The sequence below is a fragment of the Puma concolor genome, chromosome B2 (genome assembly GCF_028749965.1).
Source record: "Puma concolor isolate L17-30 chromosome B2, mPumCon1.1.hap2, whole genome shotgun sequence".
NCBI classification, from domain to species: Eukaryota; Metazoa; Chordata; class Mammalia; order Carnivora; family Felidae; genus Puma; species Puma concolor.
This window is the reverse complement of record NC_141671.1, coordinates 69,481,780-69,495,258: the sequence shown is the minus strand read 5'-3', so window position 1 is coordinate 69,495,258 and position 13,479 is coordinate 69,481,780. Positions and strand designations below refer to the sequence as shown.

At 34.3% G+C, this 13,479-nt stretch overlaps 1 protein-coding gene across 7 annotated transcripts in view; it reads right to left on the bottom strand.

The window, feature by feature from the left end:
* Window positions 1-13,479, bottom strand: part of SENP6 (SUMO specific peptidase 6) — a 116,923-nt gene that overhangs the window by 21,975 nt on the left and 81,469 nt on the right. For 6 of the 7 annotated variants that reach the window (XM_086707257.1, XM_086707263.1, XM_086707258.1 and 3 more), the window contains 5 exons: window positions 10,564-10,597; window positions 9,963-10,157; window positions 8,568-8,794; window positions 7,136-7,245; window positions 6,879-6,995 (listed from right to left, as the gene is read on the bottom strand). In XM_086707257.1, the coding sequence (XP_086563383.1) occupies window positions 6,879-6,995; window positions 7,136-7,245; window positions 8,568-8,794; window positions 9,963-10,157; window positions 10,564-10,597 (683 nt within the window). The remainder of the gene's footprint in view (window positions 1-6,878; window positions 6,996-7,135; window positions 7,246-8,567; window positions 8,795-9,962; window positions 10,158-10,563; window positions 10,598-13,479) is intronic. The other variant, XM_086707260.1, reaches the window with a different exon arrangement.

The following is a 13,479-nucleotide window of genomic DNA, read 5'->3' as shown; positions in this document are numbered from 1 at the left end:
ATACCATACACAAAAATAAACTCAAAATGGATTAAAGACCTAAATGTGAGATCTGAAAACTGTAAAAATCCTAGAAGAAAACATAGGCAGTAATTTCTTTGACATCGTCACAGAAATGCTTTTCTAGATAGGATTCCTCAGGCAAGGAAAACAAAAGCAAAATTAAACTATTGGGACTAAACCAAAATTAAAAAAAAAAGCTTTCACAAAGTGAAGGAAACCATCAACAAAATAAAAAAGCAACCTACTACATGGGAGAAGATATCTGCAAATGATATATTCAATAAAGGGTTAATATTCAAAATATATAAAGAACTTCTACAACTCAACATGGAAAACAACAACAATCCAATTAAAATGGGCAGAAGGCATGAATAGACATTTTCCCCAAAGACATACAGATAGCCAACAGACACGTGAAAAGATGCTCAACATCATCAATTATCAGGCAAATGCAACTGAAAACCACAATGAGTTATCACCTTATGCCCGTCAGGATGATAAGAAAGAAAAGAAAAGAGAAGAGAAGAGAAGAGAAGAGAAGAGAAGAGAAGAGAAGAGAAGAGAAGAGAAGAGAAGAGAAGAGAAGAGACGAGACGAGACGAGACGAGACGAGACGAGACGAGACGAGACGAGACGAGAGAAGAGAAGAGAAGAGAAGAGAAGAGAAGAGAAGAGAAGAGAAGAGAAAAGAAAAGAAAAGAAAAGAAAGAAAAGAAATGATTAAGTATTGGTGGAAATGTGGAAAAAAAGGGACCCTCATGCACCACTGGTGGGAATGCAAATTGGTGCAGCCACTGTGGAAAACAGTAGGAGGTGCCTCAAAAACTAAAAATAGAATTACTATATGATCCCAGTAATTACACTACTGGGTATTTATCCAAAGAAAATGAAATCACCAATTTGAAAATACATATGTACCTCTATGTTTATCACAGTGTTACTTAACAATAGCCAAGACATGGAAACAACCCAACTGGTCATCCACAGATGAATGGATTAAAATGTGGCATACACACATACACAATATGGATTATTACTGAGCCATCAAAAAAGAATGAGATCTTGCCATATACAACAACATGGATGGATGTAGAGGGTATACGCTAAGTAAAATAAGTCAGAGAAAGACAAATACCATATGATTTCACTCATGCATGGCATTTAAGAAACAAGACAAACTGAAAATAATAGACAACCCACCCCTACACTTTTAAATACAGAGGACAAACTGGTGGTTGCCACAGGAGAGGTGGGTGGGGAGATAGATGAAATAGATAATAGAGATTAAGAGTGCACTTATCTTGATGAGCACTGAATAATGTATAGAATTGCTGAACCATTATATTGTACACCTGAAACTAATACAATACTGTCTATTAAGAAAAGCACTGTGAAAAAAAGCTCGTTTCCTACTTGTCGAGTTAGAAATGGAAATGAATGAACAGCTCTGGTAACAGCTGAATTACTTATTTTAATATAGTGAAATTTAAGATAAAAGTTTCTTTTTAATTCACTTCCAAACATGTCATGAGAGAAATACAACAGATTTTTCTAAAAACCATGGATTTTGTTAGGTTTTCATTTCCATTTGGAATGCAGATTTGGATCAGAAAAGGCAGAACCTTTAGATAATACACATTTAATGTAGTTTCAAAGTACTAATGTAAAATGTCAAGGGGCCCCCTATAATGTAAAAAATTTAAGAGTATACACACATACTATAAAAATCTCTACCACAATGTAAAAAGATAGATGTATGAAATATAATAAACTAAATGTAAACAAAACACATTCAACTTTATATGCTTTCAAAAGCAAAAGCTATTTTAAAAATAAATAGATGTTAAAAGTAAAGTGATGAAGAAATATATACCATGTAAACAAAAACCAAGACAAAGCTGGAGTAACTACATTCATTTTGAACAAAGACGGCTTAAGCACAGGGAGATTATTAAGGATATAGAGGGACAAAGGGTTGATTCTCCAAAAAAACCCCCATAAATGTGTATGCACCTAACAAAAAATATTCAAAATACATAAGGCAAAAATGAATAGGTGTACAACATAATGGTTCAACAATTCTATACACTAGTGTTCATCATTAATCTCTATTATCTATTTCACCCCCCTCTCCCCCCACCTCTCCTCTGGCAACCACCAGTTTGTTCCCTGTATTTAAAAGTTGGGGTTGGGTCCTTTTTTTCAGTTTGTCTTGTTCCTTAAATGCCAGACATGAATCAAATCATAAGGAAAAATAGACAAATCCATTATTATACTTGGAGGCCCACAACCTTCTGAATAATTGATAGAAGAAGTGGGCAGATGATCAGTAAGGACAAAGATGACCCAAACAGCCCTATCAAACAGCTTGACCTAATTGACACTCATAGAACAACACTTCATCCAACAACAGTGGTACTGTTCTACACACTGACTTAAGGACTTCTGGCTTGGTTTCTTAAGTTAGTATACATTAGAATTAAGAGAGGACATCTGTTTTTAAAAATTATAATAAAAAATGCATAACATCAAATTTACAATCTTAACAATTTTTTAAACATGAGACTCAAACTTACAACCCCAAGATCAAGAGTTATATGCTCCATCAGCTGAGCCAGGTGCCCCCCAATCTTAACAATTTTTTAAGTGTACAGTTCAACAGTGTTAAGTAGATTTACATGGTTGTGAAACATATCTCCAGAACTTTATCTTGCAAAACAGAAATTCTATACTCACTAAACAATTCCTTTCCCCTCCCCACCCCTCATCTTCTGAAAACTACCATTTATATTCTTTTTGTATAAATCTGTTTCAGACACCTAATACAATGGAATCATATAGTACTTGTTTTTATGTCTGGCTTATTTCACTTTGCATAATGTCTTCCAGATTCATCCATGTTACAGCATGTGACAGATTTCCTTCCTTTTAAGAACTGAATAATATTCCACTGTATCTATATACCACATTTTGTTTATCCACTCATCCAATAATGGACATATGGGTTGCTTCCCCCTCTTGGCTACTATGAATATGGGTGTGCAAATTCTTTCAATTCTTTTGGATATATACTCAGAAGTGGGATTGATGAATCACAAGGTAGTTCTATGTTTAATTTCTGAGGAGCCACCCTACTGTTTTCCTCAGTGGTTGTACCATTTACATTCCCACCAGCAGTGCACAAGGATTCCAATTTGCCCATATACTTGGCAACACTTGTTATTTTCTTTCTTTCTTTGATAGGAGTCATCCAAATGGGTATGAGATAGTAACTCATTGTGGGTGTGACTTGTATTTCTCTGATGAATAATATCGAGAATTTTTTCATTGTTGGCCATTTGTAGGAGATAACATCTTTTGACTTAGCTACGAAGAACTTTGAACTCGAATGAATTTGTTAGAGGTCGCAGGAGTCTAACGTTAATCTGCAAAGTCAAGCATTTAAAATCTAGGGCAGTTTCTCTTGCTAGCAAATCTGATACATTTTATAACTTACCGAAACATACTCCATTACCATTAAATCTTCAAAAGGAAAAACAGTACTTTTGGAAATGGTATATAGTTAACATAATAGGAATATAATATTATCCTCTGATGTTAAGTATATCCTGATGGTTGACAATGTCGTTACTGTCAGTTTTGTGTAGTTGTTCTATCAATTGTAGATAGAGGGGAATTAAGGTCTCCAGCTCTATTTGTGGATTTGTCTGTCTTTTTAGATCAGTTTGTTTTTATTTCACATATTTCATAGCTCTGTTGTATGGTACACACCCATTTAGGATTGCTAAGTCTTCTTAGTAGATTCACCTATCAGTGTATAGTGTCTCTCTCTAGCCCTGGTAGTTGTGTTTGTTCTTAAGTTTATTTTTTTCTTTCTTTTTTTTAAGGTTTATTTATGTATTTATTTATTTAGAGAGAAAGTGCATAAGCTGGGGAGGCGTAGAGCGGAGGAGAGAGAGACAAAATCCCAAGCAGGCTCCACCCTGTCAGTGCAGAGCATGATGCGGGGCTTGAACCCAAGAACCATGAGCTCATGACCCAAGCCGAAATCAGGAGTCAGACACTCAATTGACTGAGCCACACAGGCGCCTCTTAAGTTTATTTTTCTAATGATATCATAATTCACTCCTGCTTTAATATTTGCATGGCATATCTTTTTCCATCCTTTTACTTTCGACTTACATATATTATTATCTTTGAAGTCACTTTTTTGTAAACAGGACATAGTTGGGCTATGGTGCTTAATCCACTCTCTGTTGATCTTGGTCTTTTAACTGAAATAAATAGTGCATTTAAATTGAATGTAGTTAGTAATATGCTCTAACTTCTAGATCACTGATTCTTTCCTCTCTCTTCTTTATTTTGCTGTTGAGCCTATCAAAGTTTTCATTTGTTACTATAGTTTTAGTTTTAAAATTTCCATTTCTTCCTCATTTACATCTGTTTTTCTAAGTTTCACATATGTTCACAATTGTTCATTAAAGAATTTTTATAATGGATGCTTTAAAATCTGTCATAATTTAAGTTTATTTATTTTTGAGAGGGAGAAAGAGAACAGGGGAGGGGCAGAGAATCCCAAGCAGGCTCTACACTGTCAGTGCAGAGCCCGACATGGGGCTCAAACCCACAAACTGAGAGGTCATGATCTGAGCCAAAACCAAGAGTCAGATGCTTAACCAGTTGAGCCACCCAGGTGCCCATGTCATAATTCTAATATCTGTGCCATCTTGGTGTTTACTCTCTGTTTTTCTGTTTGAACTCTGTTTCTTGATGAGATAAGTAATTTTCAAGTGAAATATGGACAGATTGAATATTATATTATAGGACTCTAGATCTGATTTAGTTCTTGTGCTTTAGCAGGCCTCCCCTGGCACCGCCTTCCAGTGGATGCGGTGGGTGCTATCTCATTACCACTAGGTGGAGGTGAAGTTCAGGTTCTCTACTAGGCCACCATTGTTATGAGAGGTGGAGGGGCTCAATGTTAATAGTAAGTAGGGGTGGAAGGCTCCCCACTAGGACTCCATTGATACCACCTCTGCTAGAGAGGGAGAGAATAGAGTATCTCATTATTCCCCAGGGAACAGGTACAAGTCCAGCTCTACATTTGACCCCGATCTAGCTCAGGGTCACTACAACCTTAAAGTTACTTTTAGCCCTTATCTACCTTGACCTCTGCTGTACTGACATTCAATGTATCCTCTTTATTTGAAACTTTCACTTCCTTTCAACTTCATGACATAACCCTCTCCAGACTTTTCTTCTTACCTATCAGATCCTTCAAAGTTTAGTCAAGAGAATCTCTTTCTTTCCTGTCTCTCTTTAACTTTCCAGATTCTGTTCTTGTAGCTCTTTTCCTCATTCTGTATTTCTTCCTAAGCAATTTCACCCATTCTCATAATTAAATTACCACTTGCAAAATAAAACCTCCTAACTCTCTATGCCTCCAAGCAAGAACTCAAATGACTTCCAGAACCATATGTTCAACTGCTTGTTGGCACTGTCCCTTCTGTTGTTATTAAAAACATCTAAAAGGAACTCATCCTGTCCTCCATCCAAACCTGTTCTGTTTTTGCATTCACTGCCTCACAGGTAGTGACAAAATCATTTAGCAGGTCTCAGTAGTTGGAAAGCGAGGAGTTATCTGCCATCCATTCCTCTCTTTCTTAATATCCATTCAATCAGTTGCTAAACAACTCTACCTCCTAAAAAACATTTATTTCCTCTTCACTCCAAATAAAATGACTTAATCAGGCGTCTTATATCACCTTAATTAATTTCCTTAAGTCATCTCTCAACTACACACCCACAATGAACATTCTTGTCAAAATGATCTTAAGGAAGCTCAATTATAATATCAAACATTTCTCTGATCAAACCTTTCACTCTTTATAACAATGTTTTCTTTTCCCAAACTGTTGAGTGCAACCATTAGTAAGCTATAATATCAATTCAGCAGCTTTCAACAACCAGTTCTTTAAAAAATATTGTTTTATGAAATACATTTGAATGAACTAGAAAAAAATATATTTTTAAGTTTATTTATTTATTTTGAGAGCCTGACTTGGGGGCTCGAACTCAAGAACCGTGAGATCACTACCTAAGCCAAAATCAAGAGTCTGATGCTTAACTGACTGAGCCACCCAGGCGCCCTGAATAAACTAGAAAATATTGGCAAGTGCTAGACATACTGATAGGTAAGTTCTGTTTTGTTTCATATACACATTCATTTTATATCACAAACCACTGAACACATATAAACTTAAACATACAGAAACACTGCACACACATGTATTAAGCATGTGTATACTGGGTCATGATATAAGCTCTTCCAGGAAAGCTTCTTGGTCCCTCCTATTTCTGTACCCATGAAGAGAATGAAACATTCTTTTGCTGCTATATCTACACCATGTTAATGCTCCTGTCAAAGCTTTAATCCCTTTTTCTGCTCCCTACAAAACCATAAACTTCTAACACAGTACGTGGTTCATAGCTGGCACTTGATGAAATACCAAGTAAAAAATCATACTTTTGTGCTTACACAATAATTTATTACCTAACCTAAGGTAGTAACCATTTTTTAAAAGGCTTGAGGCAGTATAACAATAACAACATAATAATCTAGCATTTATGAACATGTTGTATTTGCCAAGTATTTTCCTAGTGCTTGACATGTATTATTTAATTCTCATACCCTTTTAGATATTATTTTCATTTTTTAAATGAGAAAACACACAGGTAGGGACATTAAATAATTTCCCAAATGTCACATAAGTGGTAGTGATAGAATAAAAAAATTAAAAAGTTTTGACTCTAGAAAACAAAGATATACATTATAGAATGTTAAAAATGTGCTAAAAGAAAGAAAATTAACTTACTTCAAATAAAAGTCTATAATAACATCATTTAAAAATTCTCCTTCACTTAGACAGTGTAGGTCCTCATTAGTAACGGAGATGCCTCCCTTAGCTGGAGGTGGTGGATATACTATCAATCTGTAACAAAATAAACAAAAAAACACAAGCAAAAACCACAAGTGTGTGTGTGTGTGTGTGTGTGTGTATGTACAGAATTGAAATTTAATAAAACAGAAAAGAAATTTAAAAGCACTGCAAACATAAATGAATACTCTCACTTTTCTACGGGGCCCATGAAGATGGTATGATTCTCTCCAGTTTCTTCCTCATCATCAAAGAACTGGAATTCTTGTTTGTTTTTAAGTTGTATTTTAGATTCAAGGGACACCTAGTAAAGGAAATTAAATTACCAGTTTACAAAGTCAACTGAGAAATTTTTCACTAAAAAAAAAAGCAAACACAAGACAAGAATACTTTTCAATTAAAGAAAATTACAAATATGAATTTAAAAAGTATACATGACTTTAAAAAGAAACAGGCAAAACTATGGTCCACATTCTTTGTATGTGTAGTTTCAAGAACAGTGATATGCTTCCAATTTTTGTAACAATGGTTTTATGGTATCTTATCTAAGATCTCTATCATCTTTATTTGGATTATGTTTGTAAATCGAAAGAACAAATATAGTGGTTTTTTCTTCTGAGAGTGGAGGTCTATCTAAGTTCAATGGCTAGGCAATCCATGGGATATGGGAGGAGAGGCTCAGGGAACGCAGTCCAATGAGCTTTAGTTCTCCAGAATAACAAAGAAAGAAACAAAGAAACAAAGAAAGAACCTGCGTTGAAATTTTATTCTATTGCAGCTGCCTTACAGCTCCAGTTGCTTTTTTCTTCCTCATTAACAATCTCTTATCACAAGTTTTACAAAAGAAGGGGAATGGTTCCTCTTCTTTCTGTTCTTTTCCTCAACCCACTTACTGTATGAATAGCTCTTCTCTGGTGAGACCTTACTCAGCTTCACCAAGATTGTGCCTTGGATAGCCCTATTTCCAATTTGTAGGCAGATTGGAAGATTTTAAGTATTTCTAATAAATTAAGTTGGCAAAATTCAGTTGCATGATAAGGAGACAAATTTTTATTATGTAACATTATACTATGTGTTATAGTACACAGCCTTTGGTTCAGGTGGCTTTAGAGTTACCTACTGTATGATTAGTTATTCTAGAATCGGATATGTATGTTGACAGTCACAATCAAATGATATGTATTCTTTGGTTCTCAAATTTTCAACTATGTGTACACATGGTACATATAAATGTACATCAAGGACCAAAATTCCTTTATTTGTACTGAATCCAATACATCACTAGGAACCACTAGCAAATTTAAGAGTAACGATTAATTTGAATGTAGCAGTATGAACATGTATGTTTAGACTGGGGTAAAAAGAAAACAGGGTAAGAGAAAAAGACAAGATGAAAAGATAATACAATGTGGAAAGAACTAAAAAAATGCTTTTGAGACCTGTACCAAGTACTATTTGTGTCCCAAGTCACCTACCCACCATTAATTTTCTGACACAAGATAGTTTATGAATCACATATAAAAGCAAATAATTCTGAAATGGAATTAAAAAGATCTAACTCCAATATTTCCCTTTAAAGCTAGGCATTATTTAAAATTACATTAAAAAACTAAAGAACATAATTACATTTTTAATTTTGTTTTCTTTTTGCCCACAACTTCCTTTGATGCTCTCTTCATAGGTTCTTGTACAGGCAACAAGTCTGCTATTGGCTTCTTCAAAGGGAATTTTCGCAAAAAAATTGGACACATTATTCTTTATACCAATGTCGGTAATGATACTTTCAAATACCATATTTGCCTGAGGATCAAGGCCATTTTGAAATATTAAAATTATGTATTGTTCTTCCAAATCTGAAAAAAAAAATAACTTTAAGTCTAAAAGAAAAAGATAGGTAGATATACATTTAAAAAAGAGTAACAGCTAGTTATTTCCAAGGATATCACTAGAAATCCTGGTACATATGTTTAAAATAGTTTGGTATACAGTGGATGTATAATACTGGAATAAAGACCAGTAATGGTGTCATCTAACAATGTCACCTGAAAGTTATTAAGAAAAAGGAACTAGGACACATTACCCTAGCAGGAAGCTTAAGAACAAACCTGTTCATGGATGTATTAATTTACCTCGTCTAATAGAATCCAAATATATTTATAGTTTTAAATATATTTAAAAAAAAAATTTTTTTTTCAACGTTTATTTATTTTTGGGACAGAGAGAGACAGAGCATGAACGGGGGAGGAGCAGAGAGAGAGGGAGACACAGAATCGGAAACAGGCTCCAGGCTCTGAGCCATCAGCCCAGAGCCTGATGCGGGGCTCGAACTCACGGACCGCGAGATCGTGACCTGGCTGAAGTCGGACGCTTAACCGACTGCGCCACCCAGGCGCCCCTTAAATATATTTTAATTAACATTTTTGTAAAACACAAATTGCCAGGTGCACTATTAGTAGCTCTAGAGAATTTAATTGCAAAAACTACTATTCACTAATATGCCAATTCTTACAGCTTTAATAGTAACTATCGATTTTCATCATTAAGCTGAAGCAGCAATTACTGCTGAAAAGTATTTACCTTACAATTAGTCATCCTATGTCATAAACGTCAGAGGTGAAGGGATACAAACTGGAGAACTACATCTATTATTGTAGAGGATGAAGACTCATTCTAAGAAGCCACAAACTTTTTACTCAGGCTGTTTCAAAGATTCCAGAATTATATGGTTGATTTACACTTAGCACTCCTTCTAGTGCATTAATTTTCTTTTTCATTTTACTCCGATTATAGTTTTAAAATAAGGAATGAAGATCTTTTTTGAGTTTTAACTCGTTTTGAAAACCTTCTAAATGGGTAAACCTGGGTATTATCTTTAGAACTTTCACTTTCTGTGGGCTTTTTTCGTCATTTATAAAACGGGAGACTATATAGATATTTCGAGATCACTGTAAGGACTGTAGATAGGACATCTATTCAAGTGCACTCACACTGTATTATTTTAATGTGTTCCACAAAACTTACTTGTTAATTTATTTATTCCCTTAGAATCATTCCAAACTTTATCTTCCATATTCATTTGCAGTTGCATGCTCAGCTTTTGATAAACTGCTGGTATTGTCTGAAGAAATACAACTGGTAATTTTCGGACATTACACCATTCACATTTAGTTAGATCAGAGGTATTTAAAGTAATCCCTACAGGATCATTTTCTGGTTCTGGAGGAAAATAAATGGAAATAGAAAAGGAATTAATTCTAAAAATCAAGAATGGAGGAAACTGTGAAGAAATACAAGTTTAAAGTTAACCACATATTTGCTACGCTCTATAAACAGTAACTGTAGTGGGAAATGAAAAATCTTTATAACTATCTTAAAGAAGCTTCTACATTTTTTTTTTAAATGAAAAGAGGATTCTAATGAAGTATACTTACAAAATTAAACACGGGCTTTATAATGTTACAGAATTAAATTACACTATTAGGATACATGCCCTTTGTCAAGAAAACATGTAAAAATGAATTCATCTTCATGAATTCTATGAATATCATTTAATATATTATTCTTGTAAAGTGTTTTATTGTAAACAAAGCTATAGTGACTAAAAAGACATAAAATAGCTTACCTTCTAGCTGTATCTTGATAAAATCTAAACAAAACTAAAAAGTAAGATAAATTAGTATCAATCATAAACTTACAAAGATTTTGCTACAAATATCCTAAGTGTCGTATTGTTATTTGAGACTTAGACTATAGAAGGCAGAAAAACAAAACCATCTACCATGTACTTAAATATGAGATCTCCCCCCCATTCCAAATTTTCCTTCAGAAAGGCAAGCTTCACCTTCTTATTCAAATACTTAGAACATTTCTTATATTGGTTTATATTTCTTAGAACTTCAAAGAGATATTGACAGAACATTACAATGAACACCTGAATACTCTTTACCTAGATTCACCAACTGTTAAAATTTTTCCACAACTACTCCCCATCACTCTTTCTATGCATATACACTTCCTTTTGCTAAACCAGCATAAAACAAGCAGAGGACATCATGACATTCCCTAAGTCATTCAGCATGTATCTCCCAAGAACAGGACATTCTCTTATACAACCAAAACAGCATTACTACACCTAAGAAAATCACGATTAATTCCATCCAACATGTACTTCTTACTCCAATTTCTCCAACTGTTCCAAATTTTCCTTTATTGTGTTTTACCTTCCTCAAGCCATAATTCTGTCAAGGTTACATTTGTTTCTTTTGTCTACCTTGGTCTAGACCAGAAATATGTCCCCCTCTGTTCCTCATGACATGACCTTTGAAGAATCCAGGCTAGGTTCTACAAAATGTACAACATCTTGAATTTGTGTTTCTTCAATTTAAAATTCAGGCCACACATTTCCAGCAAATTTAGCACACAGGTAATGTCTTATACCTCCTACGACATCACACTGGAAGGCACAGGATGTCAGGCTGTACTAATAACAAGCTTAATCACTTAGCAAAGGTGTGTCAGGTTTTTCCACTGTAAAGATAATATTTTTCCCTCAGTAATTAAATAGTAACCTGTGGAGAGATACTTGAAAGCTTGTGAATACCTTGTTCCCTAATAACCTTTCTGCCAATGGTTTTACATTCCATTGAAAATTCTGCCTCAATCAGTTATTGTTGGTACTTCTAAAAAGGCGATTTGCTAATAATTTTAACATGGAGAAGACATATTAAGTCAATATATCCTACTCATTTTCTGTGTTACCATTAAGAGAATGCAAAAGGCAGACAAGAACTTCAAAATGCATTTTAAAATAAGTTGGAGGACACCTGGCTCAGTTGGTAGAATATGCAACTCTTGATCTGAGGGTCATGAGTTCAAGCCCCACATTTGGTGCGGAGCCTACTTAAAAATAAGTAAGTTGGATTGATATACCAAAGAACAAACAGATACATTAAAAGCAGGTTTATTAGTAAAATGCTCATGGCAGAATCTAGCTGGGAGTTTTATGAGCATTCACTGTAAAATTATTTCAACTCTTTTGTTTAAAAATTTTCACAATGTAGGGGCTCCTGAGTGGCTCAGTTGGTTAACTGTTTGACTTTTGATTTCGGCTCAGGTCATGATCTCACAGATAATGAGATCAAGCCCCACATAGGGCTCTGTACTGATGGCATGGGGCCTGCTTGGAATTCTTGCTCTCATTCTCCCTCTCTCTTTCAGAATAAACATTTTTAAAAAGTAAATAAAATTTTCACAATGAAGAAAAGGAAGCAAAGAGATATAAAACAAATTCAGTAATTATTACAATAATTACTAAGTCTAGAATGTTACTAAACATACCTTCTAAAGACTATGCCTGTAGATAATTATGATAAATGGGGACACCAAGAATGCTTACTTGTAGCTAGGGAAACATTACAACATACATAGAAGCTGAAGTTACATGCTTTAAAAAGTATGTTAGAGGATTCAAAAAGTGGCAATAAGGATGACATAAACACTAATGTGGAAGCATTTGAATAAAACTGCTGTATGAGATATAAGAATAGAAAGAAGCATATCTAAGTATCTGTCATTTAAAAACTTGTATGTAACTAAATTACAAGTAGACATTGGGCTTTTTCACCATCATATCCAAGAGTTTCTAAATTTAAGGTAGCTGAAAACCTTAAATTTTATATCTTCTCATTGGAAAAAAGAGGGATTGTATTATATTTGGGTATAAATGCTATTCCTAATAATGTAAGCCATTTTCCTGTAAATTAAAAGTATTTACTTTTAAATAAAATTGGCACTTCTAGGGGTGTCTGGCTGTCTCAGTTGGTAGATCATGTGACTCTTTTTTTTTTTAATTAAAAAAATATTTTTATTTATTTTTGAGAGAGAGACAGAGAGAGAGAGAGCAAGCAGGGGAGGGGCAGAGAGAGAGGGAGACAGAATCCGAAGCAGGATCCAGGCTCTCAGCAGGATCCAGGCTCTCAGCCCCGACATGGGGCTCGAACCCACAAACAGTGAGATCATGACCTGAGATGAAGCTGGATGCTTAACCAACTGAGCCACCCAGGCGCCCCGAGCATGTGACTCTTGATCTCAGCGTTTTGAGTCCAAACCCCACAATGGGCATAGACAGGTTACTTAAAAATAAGATAATATAAAGATTTAAAAGTGGAACTTCTAGATAGTATCAATTCTTACACTGAATGAAATTAAAGTAATTAAATTATCCAATAATAAATGAGATTTGATAAAATATTTAAAACAATAAAACATTTAAAATCTGTTTCTGAGATTAATGATGACATGGAAGATAAATCACTTCACTATAAAACACAAGGCAGTTATATTCAAGAAGAAAATGTCAAATCATCTTTAATATATTATCTGAAGAAATTACAGATTAATTATCCTTCATTAAAGAATGTTCTTTGGAAGAATCCCATGGTACAAGGAAAGTTAACACCACAGTTGCAAAATTCCACATTATAAGCACAACTTTTTGGTTGAAATATTTCACTTAAGCATTTAAAGAAAAATTACCTCT